We start from the raw sequence: 21037 nt of genomic DNA, 5'->3' as shown, positions 1-21037 counted from the left end.
GTGTGTGTGCGTGTGTGTGTGTGCGTGTGTGTGTGTGTGCATTTAGTCGCTCAGTCATGTCTGAATCTTTGCAACCCCATGGGCTGTAGCTCACCAGAATCCTCTGTCCGTGGGGATTCTCTAGGCAAGAATACTGAAGTGAGTTGCCATGTCCTCCTCCAGAGGATCTTCCCAGTCCTGGGATCAAACCCAGGTTTTCTGTATTACAAGTGGATTCTTTACCATCTGAGTCACCACTTTTAGGCTGTGACTACCTTTTTTTAGTCGACACAGGTCAACTTGCCTAAAGTCACAGTGTTTAAACATTATTCTGGATGTTTCTATAAAGGTGTTTTGTTGAGATTAATGTTTAAATCAATGGACTTTGAGGAAAGGAGATTGCTTCCGTAATGCAGGTGGGCCTCATCCAATCAGTTGAAGGTCTGAATAGAAGAAAAGAGAAACTGTCCTGGAGTAAGAAGGTGTTTTGCAAGCAGACTGCCATCAAACTTGAGCTGCAATGTTGTCCCTTCCTAGGTGGCCAGCATGACAGCCTTTTTGGATTTTCTATTAAAATGTACCTGTGGGATTTTTGCTTACTGGGTGTTAAAGAAAGTCAATGGAAGTAGTCGTGTTCAAGCTTCAGAGGCAAAAAAGCAGAGCAGGCCTCTGACCTCGCTTTCGACTTCTCTGGATACTGCCCTGACTCCATGCCTGCTGTGAGTGCAGGACTAACAGCACCACAGATAAGACAGGGGGCAGATCCTGGAGTTGTTGAGCCCTTGGAGGTGGTCTGGGCAACCATGGCTAAGGGTTTACCAACGTTCCAAGATTTGCAAAACAAAACAAATAGCACTGTAAAAAAGATTAACATAGTCCAGTGTTGCAATTTACTGGCAAACAGATGATGGTATCAGTTTGCGGCCTGGGTTTATAAGCGGGAGCCCCCATACTGCAATTTTGAAGTCTTACCCATGGAGCAAACATCCTGCCCTGGACCTTTTCCCAGTTGAGACCCCAGATTGCTATTACACAGGACTCACCAGCACTGTTTGAGCCTGGATGTCCATCAGTGCAATTTGTTGATGTACGTACTGCTACCCTCCTTTTGTTGTTGTTGTTTAATCGCAGAGTAGCTTCCAACTCTTTTGCTACCCTGTGGACTGTAGCCCACCAGGCTCCCCTGTCCATGGGCTTTCCTAGGCAAAAATACTGGAGTTTGTTGCCATTTTCTCCTTTAGGGGAACTTCCTAACCCAGAATTGACCTCAATTTCCCTACATTGGCAAGTGGATTCTTTACCAGTAGTCTACAAGGAAAGCCCCCATCCAAAGGATATCTGTACAAATTCCAGTGGCAAGACTACATCAATTCCGAATAATTTATAATCTGCTTCAACCAGTGTTTCTCCACCTTTTTTCATTAGTACTCCACTAAGGAGCTGTTGTTAGTCTTTTTAATCCTAGTCAACACTCTATTAAGTTAAATATTACAGATATAATGTATATCTGTTCACATATTATGTATATCCATACCTTATACATATAAAGAATAAGATTTTTGCCACCAAGAACAAATTTTCACCAAAAACCCAGTCTAAGCAGTGAATGGTTTACAGTATTAAAACTTTTTTAAAAAGAATAAATATGGAGAAGAAATGATGTGTTTCAGCACTTAGTTATGTAGACTATTTCCAAAATAATTCAACTACTCAGTTGTATCAAAATTAATTTTTCCTGAAGTAGGTACTATTCTCAACTATAGGTAGTCCTTGCCTTGCCTGGGTGTTAGGGAGGGACCATAAACATGGCAATCAAAGCAAATTTTAATAAGGAATGAGGAAAATTATTCTTGTTCTGTGACCTTGAAAAAAATGGTCAAAATATTTAAAAGTGTCAGCTGTAAACGTAAAAGAAAATGAAAAAAAACTTAAAAATAAAAAAAGGAGAATTTTTGTTTTTTCTCTTACTCTACTGTTTCTATTTCTTTTTCTATATTGAAAGATAATTTTTCATTAAATATTGAAATTGTTTACTTGTATATAACAAGTGGTTTCTTTTATGAATGAATCCTTTGAACCCAAAACAAAAGTGAAAACTTTCACCAAAGCATGGTGATGGCATGTTTCGGCAAAACAAGTGATGGCACAGAGGCTAGTTACCACTGAGAGAAGACTTGCTTTACTTACACTTCCCAAATGGAGGGGTCCGCTACCCCCACAAGGGGCCACATGATGAAGCACCAGTCTGGTCAGGAGACAGAAGCAAAGGTGAGAGGAAAGCATGGCCCAGAGCCTTTACTGTGTTTTCCATGGAAAAAGCAAGGCGGGCAGGAGAATAGCTTAGCAATGGCGAATGTGAATAAAGTTAGTGGGCTCTAGGCTACATTGGTGGTCTCCAGTTTTCTGCAGTGGTTTAGGGCAGGGGATATAGTGGCTTGGAGTGTGAGAGTTGGATAAAGTTAGCTGTTGTGGTTATGGACTTGGGATTAGTTGTTTGCAAATAAAAGGTATGTTCACAGTTGATTATTATTTCTCCCTGGCCAGGAAGGGTTCCCAACATGTCAAACCATAGTGAAATATAGGACATTTAAAATATGATTCATATGGACTTGAGCTGCTATATCAGTTCTTTCTGAGTCTCCAGACTGCTGGCACATCCTGCAGATTTTGGATTTTCAGTTTCTATAATGAGCCAATTCTTTAAAACTAATCTATGTATATAGATAGATATATAGATATAGATATATAAACATGCAGCTGTTCTCTGGAGAGCCCTGAAGTCCTGTTGCAGAAGCTTGCTGAGGCCCAGTTTTGACCTGCATATTAGAACACTCTTACAGCAAAAACAATGTTGGATCTCACATATTCTGATTATATTCTGATTGTAGGCTTTCTTCCAGAATTTGGTCTGGAAGATCACAACTTTCTTTCTACCTCTTTATGAAGACTTTACTTTAAATAAATTGATTCAAACTTTTAATTTCTTCCTTTTTATTTTTTGGCAGAAGAGTCAATCCAAATACCGTAGACCATCTGTGGCAGTTGTTTCTCCAGGGGCCCTCTCACCCCTCCCGCTGATCTTGGGATGGGGTGTCCTTCCAGTTGAACTCTTATACCCTCTATCTTGTCTGTGGGGTGGGCTGGGAAGGTGTCAACAGGCTCCTATTTCCTCTGGCTGCACTTGGGGTCAGCTAATTGGGAGCCTTAGCTGAAGATTTGAGGAAGGAAATAAAACGGTCAGGGCATTTACTCTATGAAAACCCCGCTTGTGAGGTTTCCTAGGCTTGCTATGTCCCTCAACTGCAGGCCTCCCCTTCTCTCAAGGCAGCTTCTCTGTGACCTTCCCATCAAGACCCATAGGGCCTTGAGCTGGCAAAGTCTCTATTGCTGCTGCCTAGGGCAGGATCCTGAACTGGGCCTTCTCTTTTCCTTGTACCCCAACCATAATACTATGGTATTTAGTTCTTTTGTAAATAAACACTCTACAGTTTACCTTCCCTTAGTGTGTGCCAGCTCCAAAGCCCATACTTTGTAATGTCCATTCAAGGTAATGATCACATTTTTCTCTCATCTGTGTTTATCCTTTTATTCACTCAATCTAGTGTGCTCTTTAATTCAACTACTATATTATTCCTTGCCTTTTTGCTTGCTCCTGGGAAGAAAAACAATGATAAACCTAGAGAGTGTATTAAAGCAGAGGCATCATTTTGCCAAAAAAAAAGATCTCTCTAGTCAAAGCTATGGTTTTTCCAGTAGTCATGTACAGATGTGAGAGTTGGACCATAAAGAAGGTTGAGAGTTAAAGAATTGGTGCTTTTGAATTGTGGTGCTAGAGAAGACTCTTGAGAGTCCCTTGGGCTGCAAGGAGATCAAACCAGTAAATCCTTAAGGAAATTAACCCTGAATATTTATTGGAAGGACTGATGCTGAAGCTGAAGCTCCGGTACTTTGGTCACCTGATAGGAAGAGTCGACTTACTGGAAAAGACCTTGATGCTGGGAAAGATTGAGGGCAGGAGGATAGGGGGCAACAGAGAATGAGGTGGTTGGATGGCATCACCGACTCAATGGACATGAGTTTGAGCAAATTCTGGGTGACAGTGAAGACAGGGAAGCCTGGTGTTCAGAAGTCCATGGGGTCACAAAGATTTGGACATGACTTAGCAACTGAACGGCAATAAAAGTTATTTGTATAAATTATTTTGACTTTGTTCTTTTCTGTGGTTCCTTTGTCTTTGGTCTTATTGTTAATAGTATTTTCCTATATCCATAAGGATATTCATTATGCCTATTCAACATTTTTGATCTGTCTTTTCCAACAAGTCTATTTCAAATACAGTAAAGCCCCTATGTATGAATGAGTTACATTCTGAGAGCATGTTCATAAGTCTAATTTGTTTGTAAGTACAACAAAGCCCAGGTACCCAACTGACACAATCGGCTATATTGTAACTGTAAGAGGTTTATAATGTGCTTAGTTGCTCAGTTGTGTCCAACTCCTTGTGACCCCATGAACTGTAGCCTGCCAGGCTCCTCTGTGCATGGGGATTCTCCAGGCAAGAATACTGGAGTGGGTTGTCATTTCCTCCTCCAGGAGATCTTCCCAGCCCAGGGATAGAACCAAGGTCTCCCACATTGCAGGTGGATTCTGTGCTGTCTGAGCCACCAAGGAAGCCAGGTTTATAGTACTTTTCACAAAAATAGTACATTTAAAATCACACACAAGAAAACATTTTTTAATCTTATAGTACAGTACCTTGAAAAGTACAGTGGTATAGAGTACAACAGCTGGCAGACAGGTTGGCACCTAGTGAACAGGCAAGAAGTGTTACTGACTGGAGGGGAGAGAGGTTGGCTGATGGTAGAGGTGAAGGATTGTCAGCAACAGGAGACAGAGGGCCAGCTGCAATTTCACTCATGCCTGACAGTGATGGCACGGGTTCTGGTTCCTTGCTGGATTCAATTCTATCTACCTTCTTGAAAAAAATGATCCAGTGGTATCTAGATAGAAGCTCTATTTTTCTTGTCATAGATGCCACGATAGTACTGGGCTGCACTCTGAACAGCTGCTGCAACCGTCATGTAGCATTCTACATTCGCGTCCTGCACCTCTCATACTAATGGTGCCTCCTCAAATAAATCCCCTTGCCATTTCCTGCATCATGAATCTCTGCAGTTCTTCAGTTACCTCTTCTTTTTGTCTCTCTTCATCCTTTCTCTGGTAAAGTACACAAAAGCACAGCCACCTGTAGAGAATGCACACACCAGACACATGAACTAACTTACGTGACTGGACATGTAACACACAGTCACATCAGTTAAAGTTCACGACTTGAAGGTTCATGTGTAGTGGACTTACTGTAACCTATAACATGCAGTCTGTTGTATTTCTCATGTGACAGTCACACTCAGTGTGTAGCTGTGTGAACATGTAAGCTCTTCCCCATGGTTAACAGCTGCTCTGTCACTCTGGAACAGTGCACCAGAAAAGGACTGAGGTCCTAATGAGTTTAAGGAGAAGGGAGGGTGTCTGCAGGCACCAAAGGGTCGCTCTTATGCTTTCCTTAGTACTGGCTCTACTAGTCAGCTCCTATTGTCAGGGCCTCAACTGAAAGCCTTAGAAGAAATCGCTATGGAAGGATCAATCTCCCTAGTAGCAATGCCCCTGTTTTTAGGGTAGAAGTAAGGGGATGGAGGGCAAAAGCTCAAAGGTGGATGGTGGGACCTACATACCTGTTGACTTGGCCACCCTGAAGCACAGTGGCACCAGAGGAGGGTTATGCAGCATTTATCATGAGGTTGTGTGTGTGGGGTGTAGGAGAAGAGCATGTGAAGAGATGCTCTCTTCAAGTCAATTCTCTCACCTCCTTCCTTTCTCCCTGCCAGCTACAGATCACTCCAATTTCTCTGGTTTTTCTCTTGATTTTGGTTTCTGAAATCTACATTTTCTTTTCACCTCCCCAGTTCATCCAGGGTTGATTCTGGGGTGAGAGCCAGAAGACTATGGGAAGCTCCTGCTGGCATGGCTGGTGAAACCCACCTCCAGGGCCTCTCCCAGCCTATCCCCCAGACCCAGAGTCAATTATCCTTACAGATCTGCCTTCTACTCTGCCCTCAGTTTTATTTGAGATCTTTCTTTGCCACTGACCAGAGGGAATTCTGAGACATTTGGGACAGTCGGTCCTGAGAGAGTCAGGGCCTGAAGAGTCTGTGAGGGGCCTTCATTGAGAGGAGAACAGAGGTTTCCAAGCACTCTTAAGATGTCAGGGCTGGAATTCCTGTTCCACTATTGACCACTCAGGGGCCACAGACATGTCACTTACCCAGACTAAGCCTTGTGTCCTCAGCTATAAAAAGTTGAAAGGTTGTTGCTGAGCCATGAAATATGCCGGGATTCTTGGCGTCCAGAGGAGAGGATTTCAGTCTGGGGCCAGTGATGAGGCTTGATCACGCAGAGCTTTTGTGTGATAAAGTTTTATTAAAGTATAAAAGAGACAGAGAAAGCTTCTGACATAGACATCAGAAGGGGGCAGAAAGAGTGCTCCCCTGCTAGTCTTTAGTAGGAAGTTATATACCTACTAGCAGGCTGCTAATTAGAGAAAGGAAATGTCTCAAAACTCAGAGTGAGGCCAGGCCCCTCACCCACAACATGCATTTTGAGATAACATTGGCACAAGGTGAGTCATCCCAGGCCATAAAAGGATTGACATGAATGCTGGCGAAGAAAGGCAGGTTTCTAAGCAAATACATAGTCTCATTAACATAGCTTAAGAGAACGTTTGTATGAGTAAAACATACTGGTTTGTCAAGGCAGTTCTGAGTCTCAGGCAGAACCAACTTGAAGAAAGACAGAGTCTAAGGTAAATACATAGTTCATTAACATAGCTTAAGAAAAACATTTCCATAAGAAAAACGCATTGGTTAGCTCAAGGTTTGAGAAAAGTTAAGTTTAGTGGAAACAGGTGTCTAAATGGCAACAAAGAATTTTAAAAGAAACCCCCTTTTAATTTGGTATAGAGAAGGGAAAGAAGTCTGACTTGCAGTTTGTTTCCTCCTGCTTTGAGAGAGAAAGAGAGAAAACATCTGACACTTGCAGCCTATTTCCTCCATTTGGAGACCCCTAGCCTTCCTGCCTGTTACCCTCTCAAAGTGACCAAACCTAGATAAATAATACTGTTGACTAAACAGATGCACAACATGAGAGTTGCAAGTTCAAGGAGGACGGCAGCCTGGGAGACAGTACCTCAGACAGCTCTGAGAGACTGCTCCAAAGAGGCAATGGAGAAAGGTAAATATATAAGGTTTTGGTGAAGGCGGCATTCAATGCAATCAAGCACCTACTTTACAAAAGGTTTTCTGCTAGTCAAGAGGAGCTGATGTCACCATGAAGGGATTTAGTGCTTTTCTAGATATGAAGAGATGCAAGGATTAAGGATCATGAAATCAGTTCCTGAAAATATCTAACTATCTGAAGACCTGTTCCACTAGTTTCCCTGGCGCACAGAGTGCCTCACTCTCCATCCTGAATTCCCCTCAGTAGGTGTTCAGCAGCAGCAGCAGCACAGGTTTCAATCTCCTCAGAGGCAGACGGCAAATGCTGTTGTTTAGTTGTTGACAAAGGCTCTTGGCAAGTGCCAACTGGTAGTTGGCAATATTAAGCATTGAACCTGATTCCAGGTAATAGGGAGGTGGGCTGGGATTGGAATTGTGACTCTTCAGGTCTCCAGAGTGTCCAGGTAATGCTTTTGTATCCCCTGAAATGGACACCCAGGGAGCTTCATAGAGAAGCAGTCACATCTCTCCATGCTCCAAACACAAACATGCTGTTGGACAGAACAGAAGTTTCCATGTTTGAGAAATCCAGCACAGCCCACATGAGGACTCTGTGCATTGAAAGAAAGGGACATTTCCCAGGACCGTGGGTGGGACTGTGGGTGATTGAGACGGCAGATCTCACCTGACCTCGCTTGCATCTCAGGCCCAGCAGCCCTGCTCTGCTATCTATAACTTAGCCCACTGTCAGGGAGGTCTCTCACTTCCAGACACTTCTGAACTGGGAACAAAATCTGTGTTAGTGGAAGCAAGATTCTGGTGACCATATGTGTGTGACTTCACCGGCTGTTACATGCTGGCAAGGGGGCAGGGCTATTTGGGTGACAACGGGTTTGGAAAGAATTTTCACAGACCACCTGATGGCACCTTGGGCACAGTGGACTTGCAATGAATAGCGCTCTTTCCTGATCAACAAGGGTCCAGGCTGGGGGCTGTGGTTGTTCCTCTGAGAGCTCTGCTAACTGACTAAAATTCTGTGACCCAGATGTGCTTGCCAGGCACAGTTCAGGACATGACTTGTGGGCTTGGGGCTGGGCCAGCAAGTCCTGGGTCAGCCCAACCTCAACCACTGCAGGGAACTGCAACTCCACAGGGGGGTTGGAGGTTGGGCCTCTGAAGACCATCAGAGGACAGGGATGTGGCAACAGGGAGAACAGGCTGGAGCTGAGCCATGGAAGAGAGCTCTGACTGCTGACATGAGCCTGGTGGTCAAGGTCTCTTGCTCTTTACTTCAAATCAAGCCTTTCAAACACAGCCTCAGTGGCCTATCAGCTCAGAGATGATCTTACACCTCTGGAGTGACTGCTATGCTGACTCAGCGCCCTGCAGGCCTTGGGCTGTAACGCTTTGTCCCTGAGCTGTGCCAGCTCTTCTGAAACACTCCTTGAGGAGGACTCAGCTCCGGATGAAGGTCATCTACCTCTAAAGTGACTGCTATGCTGACTCTCGTGATCTGCAGGCCCTGGGGCATAATGCTTTGTCCCTGAGCCCTGCCAGCTCTTTTGGTGGACTCCCCAAGGAGTATTCAGCTCCAGATGGCCTGCCAGTCACTCAATGTCCCTATCTTTTCCCATCTCTGCCCAAGGAAGAGCTCAAAGCACATTTGGGGTGGGGGTATGAGGTGGTTCTGATGACTCAGAAACAAGAGCAGAGGCTTCTTCCATTGTTTTTATTTTATCAGGCTTGGAGCAGAGTCAGATTTAGGGAGGACTCAGAGGTGAACACATTTAAGTGCAGCCAGTTGGCAAAAACGCAGATGGGCTTCTGAGAAGACAGCCACGGGGCCCCATGTGTCTGTCAGAGCCCCATTGGCCAGAGGAAAGTCAGCAGCAGGTGGAAGGTTTGTGAAGCTACAAGGACCTGGAAGTTCCTGGGCTTGTGGACATTGCCCAGAGAATTAAAGTTGATCAGAGCAGGAGCAGTTGAAGGGTCAGGACTGGGCGAGCTTTTCTGCTTCTCAGTGCTCCATTGGTTGTAGTCGGAGACTTTGGTGGAAATGCTGGGGCCTACAGGTTTCTCACAGAGCGCACTAAAGCTGGACAGCCCCATCAGATACCAGGTGTCATTTAATTTGCAGACGAGGGGTCCCCCAGAATCGCACTGAGGAAAGAGAGGGCATGAGTCATGCGGACCAACATGGAGATGGACAGGCATTGTTCAGAAAGTGTGAGGAGAACACAGTGGAGTTTAGAAGGCCTCACAGCTAGATGGGAATATGAGTGAGTTATCAGAATTACATGGGCAGTTTGAAAGGTGCAGACACAGGGTTCCCACTGCAAACCTTCTAGATCAAAATCTCAGGGGTGAGGCCTTAGAGCTCATTTCATATCTACAAGAAGAAACAGGGGCACCCCAGGCTCAGGATGTGAGTCCTCTTCCCTCCCAATCCCGTGTGAGAGAAGGTACCTCTAAGGTCCTGAAGAATGGCTGTGGCAGGCCTAGAAGCTGCCAACTGCCTGCTCAGCCTAACACTGCATCCCAACCATCATTTTTTGTTGTTCAGTCACTAAGTCATGTCCCACTCTTTGTGAACCCCACAGACTGCAGTCTGCCAGGCTTCCCTGTCCTTCACTATCTCCTGGAGTTTACTCAAACTCATGTCTTTTGAGTCGGTGACGCCTTCCAACCGTCTTAAGCTCAGTCATACCCTTCTCCTCCTGCCCTCAATCTTTCTCACTGTCAGGGTCTTTTCCTATGAGTCAGCTCTTTGCATCATGTGGCCAAATTATCGGACCTTCAACTTTAGCATCAGTCCTTCCAATGAATATTCAGGGATGATTTCCTTAAGAATTGACTTGCTCTCCAAGGGACTCTCAAGTGTTTTTTCCAGCACTACTTTCAAAAGCATTAATTCTTTGGCCCTAAGCCTTTCTTATGGTCCAAATCTCACATCTGTACATGACTAATGGAGAAACCAAAGCCAGCTTCTTCACTGTCCTCTTTCACTCTCATCAATCAGCTCTTTAGTTCATCTTCATTTTTTGCCTTTACGGTGGTACCATCTGCTTATCTGAGGTTGTTAATAGTTCTCCTGGCACTCTTGACTCCAGCTTGTGATTCATCCAGCCTGGCATTTCACATGATGTATTCTGCATACAAGTTAAACAGACAGGGTGACAATTTACAGCCTTGATATATTCCTTTCCTAATTTTGAACCAGTCCGTTGCTCCATGTTCTGTTCTAACTATTGCTTCTTGACCTGCATAAAGGTTTCTCAGGAGACAGATAAGGTGATCTGGTAGTCCCATCTCTTTAAGAATTTTCCAGTTTGTTGTGATCCACACAATCAAAGGCTTTATTGTAGTCAGTAAAGTATATGTTTTTCTGGAATTCCCTTGCTTTTTCTATGATCCAACAGATGTTGGCAATTTGATCTCTGTTTCCTCTGCCTTTTCTAAATCCAGCTTGAACATCTGGAAGTTCATGGTTAATGTACTGTTGAAGCCTGGCTTGGAGAATTTTGAGCATTACTTTGCTAGCGTGTGAGATGAGTGCAATTGTGTGGTAGTTTGGCATTGCTTTTCTTTCGGACTGGAATGAAAACTGACCTTGTCCAGTCCTGTGGTCACTGCTGAGTTTTCCAGATTTGCTGGCATATTGAGTGCAACACTTAAAAAGCATCATCTTGAGGTTCTTGGTTCATGTACTGTTGAAGCCTAGCTTGAAGGATTTTGAGCATTGCTTGCTATCCTGTGAAATGAGCATGTTTGAACATTCTTTGGCATTGCCTTTCTTTGGGATTGAAATGAAAACTGACCTTTTCCAGTCCTGTGGCCACTGATGAGTTTTCCAAATTTGCTGGCATATTGACTGCCAGAAAATAGCATCATTTTTTAGGGTTTGAAATATCTCAGCTGGAATTCCATCACATCTACATCTAACTGTGTTCATAATGATGCTTCCTAAGGCCCATTCGACTTCACACTCCAGGATGTCTGGCTCTAGGTGAGTGATCACACTGTCATGGTTATCCAGGTCATTAAGACCTTTCTTGTACAGGTCTTCTGTGTATTCTTTCACCTCTTCTTGATCTCTTCTGCTTTTGTTAGGTCCTCACCATTTCTGTCCTTTATTGTGCGCATCTTTGCAGGATATGTTCCCTTGGTATCTCCAATTTTGTTGAAGAGATCTCTAGTCTTTCTCATCCTATTGCTTTCCTCTATTTCTTTGCATTATTCACTTAAGAAGGCTTTCTTTTCTCTCCTAGGTATTCTTGGGAACTCTACATTCAATTGGGTATATCTTTCCCTTTCTGCTTTGCCTTTCTCTTTCCTCAGCTAATTTTGAGGCCTCCTCAGACAACCATTTTGCCTTCTTGCATTTCTTTTTCACATGAGGTGAATCTACACATAGACATCACCAGATGGTCAATACTGAAATCATATAGATTACATTCTCTGCAGCCAAAGATGGAAAAGCTCTCTACAGTCAGCAAAAGCAAAACCTGGAGATGATGCTGGCCCACATCATTAGCTCCTTATTGCAAAATTGAGGCTTAAATTGAAGAAAGTAGGGAAAACCACTAGGCCATTCAAGTGAAGTGAATTGAAGTCACTCAGTTGTGTTCGACTCTTTGAGATCCCATGGACTGTAGCCTTCCAGGCTCCTCTGTCCATGGGATTTTCCAGGCAATAGTACTGAAGTGGATTGCCATTTCCTTCTCCAGGGGATCTTCCTGACCCAGGGATCAAACCCAGGTGTTCAGGTATGACTTAAATCAAATACTTTATGATTATACAATCGAGGTGAAGAATAGATTCAAGGGATTGGATCTTGTAGACAGAGTGCCAGGAGAACTATGGACCGATACTGTACCCGAGTTGGTGGTCAAAACCTTTCCACCCAAGCTTTTGCGTTTGATTTACTATGGTTTCTAGTTTTTCCTCAGTTTCTTGGTTAAAGTTCTTTAGAAAATACCAAACTGCTAGATGTGCTGAGGAAAAGAAGTGAGGCCTATGGTGAGGCTGGCAGGATGGCTGGACTTGAAGGGAATCCCAAGGGACTTCCAGGAGAATGTGAGGAACTTTGAGTGTGGGACGCAAGACAGGAAGTCACCTGGCACTATGGGGCATAATGTTTCCATCTCACAGGGCAAAAAGTGGAACCAAGGAAACACAGCACCCCTCCGCTCTGTATTCAGCACGTGTATTCATCTAGAACATGAAGAGCACATTCTGCACGTGGGAGACAAGATGATGGCGCACGACACAACCCAGCACATTCTCCACATCTGCAGACTCAGAGGTGAAACAGAAGGGGCCAGAGGAGGATCCTAAGAGAGCTTCTCTAAGCTAAGACTGGAGAGATGAGCAAGGCCTGACTCTGGGAGATGCAGGCAGAGGTGGCCTAGAGTGACAAGCTCTGCCCCCAGTCCTCATCAGCCGGGAGCTGGAGGTGAAGGGGGCACTGGAGGACACCCAGCAGGGAGGTGATGTGACCTAAACTGGATTCTAAATGGATGGGAGGTTGGTTCTGGGGCTGGGTAGAACACAGTCAGCAGGAGGCCACAAAACTGCAGGGACACAATGAGGACACGGCGGTGGCAGCCAGGGTAACAGAGATGGGCAGGAAATGGTCCAAACTCAGAATCCACCATACTGACCCTTCCTCTCTACCTAAGGAAGAATGGAGCATGGCAAGGAGAGCAGGATGAGGATGAGAGCCAAGGCGTGGGTCCTTGGTGGGCTGGTGTCAGGAGGAGGAGAACGGGAGCAGGAGACGCCGGAGGCGCCACCCTTAGAATCTGATGAAAAGTGCTGTAGGCTGCACTGCTGCGGGGGTGTGCGAGGAAGTCTGATATCCACTAGCAGCCCCAGCGAGGCTGAGGCCTTTGGTTATCTTGATAAAAGCAGTGTGAGGGAATGGCAGGTGCTGATGTTTGATGAAGCGAGCTGAGGTGAGAAAGAGAAGTGAGCAAGCAAGAGAGGGCAAGTGCAGACATCCTGCGACAAGCTCTGCTGGGAAGGCAGGCAGAGAATTAGGGCAGTGGGAAGAGGAGAGAAGGGTCATGTGGCATGTTTGAAGATGGCAGTGTGTTTCTGAGACAGAGAAAGCACTAGAAAGAAGATGCGGGAGGAGAGGAGAATGTGTGAGGAAGCTGGTGGGGGCTCAGCCTCAGAGAAGGACACGGTTCTCCTAAGGCTGACTTTGGTCATCCCCTGTCCTCTTGCCTTTCTGAACCTCAGTTCCCCCACCATAAACTAGAAGCTGCACTGAGTGGGAGAAGACACTGACAGTGCACACAAGCACTACTGGACTCACAGCCTTCAACTCAGTTTGAAATAAGGGCAAAATACTTGGATAGATACTACAAAAAGGCAATTCACATATGCAAAAGACCTTGCCTTCATTATTCATCAGAGAAACACAAACTAAAAATACTCGCAATGGTTAAAACCAGAATGTGGACAGTGTGAAGTCCTGGCGGCCAAATGGAGCAGCCATTGTTGGTAGGTGTGCAAATGTGTCCAAGCAGGGTGGAAGGCTGGTCTCCAGTATCTAGGAGAGATGAACAGGTGCACATTTTATGGTACAGTAATTCTACTCCTAGCATTATACCCAACTAAAATATAAACCCATGAACATTCAAACACATGCACAAGGATGCCACCTGCAAGGGTCTCAAGCAGAAACTACCCAAATGCCATCAACACTAGAATGGAAAAAGAAATGTATATTCACACAACACAAAGCAGGTAATGCTGCGCAGCAATATGACACATAACAGAAACTCCACACAAGACAAACAGAACTCACACACAAAATGGTGACTGAAGGGGACTGAAAGCGTGCCCTGTGAGATTCCATTTATGTCCTGACAAACATTTATGTCCATTTATGTCAAGGCTACTCTGGGGTAAAAGGAAGGGGTATGAGGATGCCCATTTGGATGCTGGTTGCTTGAACGTTTCAATTTCTAAAAGACATATCCAATGATACACTTGTAAAGTATGCCCTTTTCTATGTATTCTATCCTTCAACAAAGCTTCTAAAAGTTATAAAGAAAATGGAAGGAATGGACTAGCACCCTTTGAGGGCTTCTGTGCTTCAGCTCTGATGCATCAGGCTGGGGTGCGCCTGGGAAGAGAAAGTCAGGGACTGGGGAAGGGCTCAGAGAAGTCAAGAGAGGGGGCAGAAGCCGCAGGAGAGGAGAAGCAGCCCATGTTACTTACTGGGCAGACAGACTCTCCTTTCAGTAAGTCTGCAGCACACAACATGCCGTCCTGTATAGAAACTGTTTGGTCGCTCCTTTCTGGCGGTTTCAAAATCTTTTCACAAAATGAATTAGCCAAAATGCCGACCTCTGCTTCCTGCAGTGTTTTGGGACTAGGTAGGAGCTCTGCAGGTGAAGGGAGAGGGGTTCAGATGTGGGGTGGACCCTGAGAGAGAGACCAGCTCGCTCCCTAACCTTCCTGCTAATAGAGATGCTGCCAGTTCTAGTTGCCAGGATTCAGGAAGCCTTCAGTGGATGTGCAAAGATGAGGGAGAAAGATACCTTGCAGATGAAACAGCAAATGTGAGGGGCCCATGGTGGGGAGGATGAGGAAGGAAATCATTGTGGCTGCAGTGGGTACAGTAGGGGGTGAAAAAGATAAGGCAATATCATAGCTGAGTCTGGAGCAAGGAGGGCCTCCTCACCAGGATGCGGAGCTTGGATTTCATTCTAAGCACACTAGGAAACCACTGAAGGGTCTGCTTGTCTTTAAAAAACAACTAATCTGGCTGCCCTGTGGAAACAGAAGCAGAGGCACAGAGGGTGGAAGCTGGGTCCTGGCTTGCCAAGGCATCGCAGTGCCTCGTGGTGCTTAGGCGGCTTGACAAACGAGGCATGGCCCTGCCTCCTAGAGGAGCACATGTCTAGGGACACTGTCCATGCGGGTGCTATTTCTAGACTTTGTTCACAGATCGGAGGCATCCTCCTGTGGCAGCACAGTGTGCTGCTGATGGCTTGCTCCTCTGCAGTGCTTGTCCTGTGTTCCTCACATGTCACAGGGCTGGCACAGGCCCAGCAACTGTGATCAGCAGAGGGTATGGAGAGGGAAGGACAGTTGACAGCTGGGAATCTCTTTAGTGTCAGCTGCTCCCTGTCCTGGTGGCTGATCTAGCCTGTGACTTCCTTTCATGTCCCAACACCTCCCATCTCACCTGTCTTGGAGAATCTTTCTTGCTTTGCTAGTGGTTCTTAACAAGTGACAGCTCATCCCAGGACATATCTTTGGAAATGTTGGAGAGTTGGCTGTTCTCATCATGAGGAATTGTGACTGACATTTGTGGCCAAGAGCAGGGATGCTGGCACTGGCCTGCACAGCAAACAAAGTCCTGCCCCAAATGACTCCACTGAAATATGGTCTGCCAAATCACGACCCTACAAATCATGTCAAATTTACATTCTGCATTTTTTTCACTCAATGTTATTATTTTTCTGAATCAAAGGCATTCACCCTAGCACAAAATTCTCTCAGTCTAAAAATAAGCATGCCCAGCAAGCTGGCAGAATGGGTAAGCTTCACTTGAGTTAAGGGATGAGGGACATGAGATTCACTGATGTATGTTCTTAAGCCTTAAATGCTCCAACTTAACCTCCCTGGCCAGAAAGCAGGCCCATCTTCATTTCCTTATTGCTGCCCAAGTACCTCTACCTGAGTGGAAGCTCAAGAGGTGTCCCGAAGGGGCTTGCCCAAACAGGACCAGGGAGTCAAGTTGGAATCCTGGGTAGCTGAGTCAAAGAGCTCAGGACCCTGGTTTTGAAATTAGAGATACTGAGGCTATTTTGAAGCATGGGCTGAAGGAAACTTGAAGCATGAGAAGCGCTGGAAGGGCCCCACAGTGGTTACTGCAGTCCCCTCTCCCCCGCCTCAGCCCTGGCTGTCACTCACCTTGGGTAGTGACCATCCCCCAGCTGGTTATCCAGCAGACGATAGGATTGAGTAACTGGATATTAGCTTCCAGGAGGCAGATGGTTCAGATGGAGTCAGAAAACTTTGCAGGGTGATACAGCTGTAAGAGAGCTATGTCACTCTCCTGGTAGTAGCGTTTGTTACAGTCAGCGTGGATGTAGTCGGTACACTGCTGTCAACTGACTGTATGCAGTAGGTTTTTCTAGTTGATAGTACCCCAGCAGGATTTTGTAGTCAGATGGCTTATGGGACCTGTTGTGGGAGGTTTAGTTACTACCCATATCCTCTGAGTGCTGGTCCATCATCCTTATCCTGGCTGCCTACCTCCTGGTGACACACCACCACTATTCCAAAGGATTCTTTCTCCTTCTTTCCTAATATTGAGGTAGGTTTGATTGCTGTCCATAGCCTCAGGATATTTGTCCTTTGAAAGTTTCTCATGGCTTACCCAGCATGTAATAGAATCAAAGGAGCAGAGAGTCTTTGTACTGGAAAGAAACTTTGGATACACATCAAACTGTAACCCTTCAGTTTAGATGAGCAGGCCCTTGGACAGCAAGAAGGTCAGACCAGTCAGTCCAAAAGGAAATCAACCTTGAATATTCACTGGAAGGACTGACGTTAAAGCTGAAGCTCCAATACTTTGGCCACCGGGTGCAAAGAGCTGACTCATTGGAAAAGACCCTGATGCTGGGAAAGATTGAGGGTAGGAGCAGAAGGGAATAACAGAGGATGAGATGTTTGGATGGCATCACCAACTCAATGGACATGAGTTTGAGCAAGCTCCGGGAGATAGTAAAGGATAGGGAAGACTGGCATGCTGCAGTACATGGGTCCCAAAGAGTTGGACATGACTTAGCACCTGAACAACAACAACAAACTGCACCCCTACAGTTTAGATCAGCAGACATTTGGCTCATTCCCAGCTCTGACCAGAACACTTGGAAGTTCCCAGGGCCAGAAGTGATTCTCAGATTTCTCAGCCCAGAATGATGCATCCCTCTCCTGCCCAGTCCTCACACACTGTGTTCTCTATAGGCTGGTTCTCCTCTGTTAACAGGCACTCAACAAGTCCTTGTGGAACAAATAGAGGAGTTTATGGAACTGAACTTCTTGCGGTTGAAACATGAGCAACTTTCGACCCACATGTCCTGCTTAGGCTGTCTCCCTAACCAAATTCCTCCTACAAGGCCCCTCCAATTTCAAGCCCCTCATCTGATGGCACCCACAGACTTCCCTTAACAGTGGCTCAAGATCTACTTTCTTACACATTCTGGCCTCCCATCCTGTATCACAGGAGCTGGGCTTGTGTCTCACTTTCCTGGTAGGATCAGAAACTTCAAGATGGGCTTTGCATCTCCAGTTCCTGCTCAGTGGACCTCACATGGGGCCTGGCACCTAGGGGTGCTGAATTAATAAATAGAACCAAAGTAGGATCTCAAAGCCAGCTGATGCCAGCAGCTCTAGACTCCTGACTTGGAGGGTGACACTTTCTACCCACTCCAGGTACAGAGCAAACTCAGGATGCACCTGAGGAGCCGTTCACTCTCTTGACTGCCCTGTCCCATTTCTCTGGACAGAGGCCATCTGCTTTATGCATCACTCTGGCCTGTGGTGGTGACCACAGCTCCTCTTAGGCACATGCTTCAACAAAAGTGACAAGAAGAGCTGGATTCCAAGATGCCTCCAGAAAGAAACTTGCCAGTCTGTGGAAGTGGTCAGGACCCAGGGAAGCCTCTAGCAATTGTGCTGAAGATGGCCTGTGGATTGCCTGGTTGGAAGAGGGCAAAATGTTCGTCCACACAAGGTATTGATGGATGCCCCCAGCTCTGGCAAGCCTTGGGACTATGGTTCCAATACAGAGCCTGAAGCTTGTGCCTGGCATGTGACCAGAGACACTACATAGCCACCGCTATTTTCACAAAAGGAGGGAAAAGCTGAGATCTTGTGGACTCTCTAGACCTGGGCAAGATGTAGAAATCAGAGTCCATGTTGAATGCGAACAATATCTAACTCCTAAGTTTAGGGAAGATAAAGAGTAGATTGGAGGCACTTAAAATGGAAGTAAAGTCTACTTCCTAGTATTTACTGATCATCACAGAGTTAATTTCCATTTAGCTATTAACATGCATTACATGCAGCCGAGATAACAACAGCATCTTGGCAAGTGTTACCAGAGTATGAAGGTCCAGAGGGAGAATGAGGCAAACAGCCCCTGTCCTGGGATTCAGAGAGTCAGGAAACTGGAGTCTGGTGAGGATCAGGGATGGCCTTCCAGGGAGAGGGGACTTCGGAGTCAAAGGCAGGGGCACACACAGAGACCCTTGGTGGCAGCAAAACATGATCAAAGCCTAAGAAAGAAAGACTAGGACAGCCTTCATCCTCTTCTGTCCTGTCCATCTGTGCTCCCTCCCCATCCCACCCAGCAGCAGGCTGTGGGGAAGATGTACAGTTGGAAGCAGTGGGCAGCTGAGATCACCCAGTAGTCACTGATGAGAGAAGCTCCACAGATAAACCTTCCCCAGTAGAGAAGACCTCCTTGCCAAGGCCAGCGTTTGTCAGCTGCTTCCTTGCCACCAATGATCCTCCCAGTTATGGCAGTCTTCCCACATGCTGTTGAGACAGTCCCAGCCATGAGGTCTCTGTCTTATGGATGCCAACTGTGGTGCCTCCAAAGGTCAGTATCCATAGGACCCAGGCCACCACAGCCCATCCTCCCTCTTCAAGCTGGAAAATCCAAGAGCCAGGGTGAAATGATTTGACTCACATGGCAAAAGGCCACCTACCTTTGCTGGTGATGGTGGTGCTACAGAAGCAGCCTGTGGATCTGGAGGAGGCAAGAAGGGAGGCAGTTGCAGAGGTGTTTATCAGCACATTAGCCAGGGCAGAGGTCCAGGTCGGGCAGTGGTCCAGACACTTTGTCAGACCTAGTTCACCTAACTAGCACACTGCTTTTGAAGTCCCAGAAACTGAAGCCTTCCAGCGTGATGCCACTGAGACAAAGTGGTGGCACCTTTTCTCACCCATCCTCATATTCTAGAGAGACTGAGGCCAAACAGAACATGCTCTGCTTGACAGTTCTCTCTCTGAAGCAGTACTTCCTCATTCTCCAAATGAAGAGAGTATGGGGGCCAATAAGGACAGGAAGTGCAGGCCGCTGGCCCTTGGACAGAGGACAGTTGAAATCTAGTGTGAAGACCCTGAAGTGGGCTATCACTTCCTCCACCTCTCATGCCCCACGGAGACTCAGGGACTCCAGAAACCAGCGGGCAGGTACAGGTCCTACCTGTCTCCTGTCAGGGCGGAGATGGGAACAGCGGGGAGCAGAGGGAGGGGACACATGAGGGCAAGCGACCTGGACCTCCTTCACCCTCCTACTTACTCACATGACACGGCAGACCTTGCTGGTTCATCTGCAGTCCCAGCCACCTTGGTGTGCGGCAGGAGTGAGTGTAGGCAGAGCAGGACAACAGCCAGGGTGCAGGCTACCTTCCAGCTTGGCCCTGGGCCCTCGGCTGCCGTGATCTCCATCTGGCCGGTCCTGCGCCTGCGATCCGACTGAGCTGACAGCGGCTCGCGTGGGCCCCGGGGCATGCTGGGAAACCGTCTCCTTGTGCGTGCCACACCCGTGACCTGGACTGGACGGCAGGCATGCAGTTGGAGAAGCAGCCTGCCACTGGTGTCTGGAGCTCGTAGCCCCTGGTCCCTGGACGGTAGTCATTGCTGGGAGTCCCCAGGTTGACGGTGGGCAGCAGAGGGCACATAGGATCCCTCTCCAGTGACCCTATTTAGCTGGGGAGTCATTATGACAGCTATGGCAGTATGCCGAGGAATAGATACTAATGCTCAAAGGAATATATACTGGGAATATATACAAGGAATGCATACCAATGCTCAGAGGTCAGGTGCTTCTATAAGGGTCATCCAATGTGGCCAACTTGCTTTCAAGATCCAGTGCACTTTGCACTCATTGTTCCTCCAGCCCCTCCTCCCCATGTGATCAGGTCAGGGCCACCAAAGATAATATCCCTTCCTTAAACTCACTTGATATTATACAACATGACATAATCATGGGATGGATAATCACAGGTCTTTCCCACACCCAGCAAGAGAGAATTATACAAGAGTATGGGTCTTTAGGGGGGTCCAACTGCTGACCTCTAATAACTAATGGCCTTCTCAAATGCCAAATCATTCACCACGCCTCAAGGTTCCCAAGAGTCTCATCCTGTTAAACTTGAAATTTGAAGTCTCATCTGTTGGAGGATGTCACCAAGAGGATATAATAACAAGTTGACCCTGGAGCTGAACCTGGGCAAATGGAGGCTCCTCACCCCTCCCCTGTTCTCAGAATGTAGGTTCTGCACACAGTGAGTCTGCTCCAAGGATGCAGCCCTGAGGGAGTAAGGTGTTGGTGAGACCATCTGGACAGTTTATATGACTGAACCCAGTTAACCCAGTTAAGATTTCCATATAATCTTTAAGATTCTGGGTGGGGGACGGGTCGTGTGTGGTTGCAGAGAGCTACTTGTCTTGGGACCTCCAAGTTTGTTAAAGCTCAAAAATTGTATTCTAAATTTACTTGAAATAATGGAGACTTGACTGTAAAAAATATGAAGAAAATGATCATTGTGGATGCTTATCATGGCCTTTTTTTTACAGAAAGTAACATGCGTTTGCACTGGAATAGTCCTATATGGTTGCTTCTTGTAGTAGACATCTGAGGGTCCAGCTTTCATTTTGTGCTTTCTTTGTCCCTTTCAGTAAAGATGGTAGTGTTTCTACCGTCATAAACTTCTCAGGGAATCTGTGGTCCTTGCTGTGGCTCT

General features: G+C 46.4%; 1 protein-coding gene across 1 annotated transcript; it reads right to left on the bottom strand.

The window, feature by feature from the left end:
* Window positions 1-9107: 9107 nt before the first annotated feature.
* LOC138088297 (serine protease 40-like) lies at window positions 9108-19802 on the bottom strand. Its single transcript, XM_068983417.1, is given in 6 exon segments — window positions 9108-9410; window positions 14484-14650; window positions 16188-16366; window positions 16368-16460; window positions 18659-18821; window positions 19595-19802. Coding segments are annotated over 6 exon segments (1113 nt in total).
* Window positions 19803-21037: the final 1235 nt, after the last annotated feature.

The sequence above is a fragment of the Capricornis sumatraensis genome, chromosome 11, assembly GCF_032405125.1.
Source record: "Capricornis sumatraensis isolate serow.1 chromosome 11, serow.2, whole genome shotgun sequence".
Classification (NCBI taxonomy): domain Eukaryota; kingdom Metazoa; phylum Chordata; class Mammalia; order Artiodactyla; family Bovidae; genus Capricornis; species Capricornis sumatraensis.
This window is presented reverse-complemented; position numbering and strand designations above follow the sequence as displayed.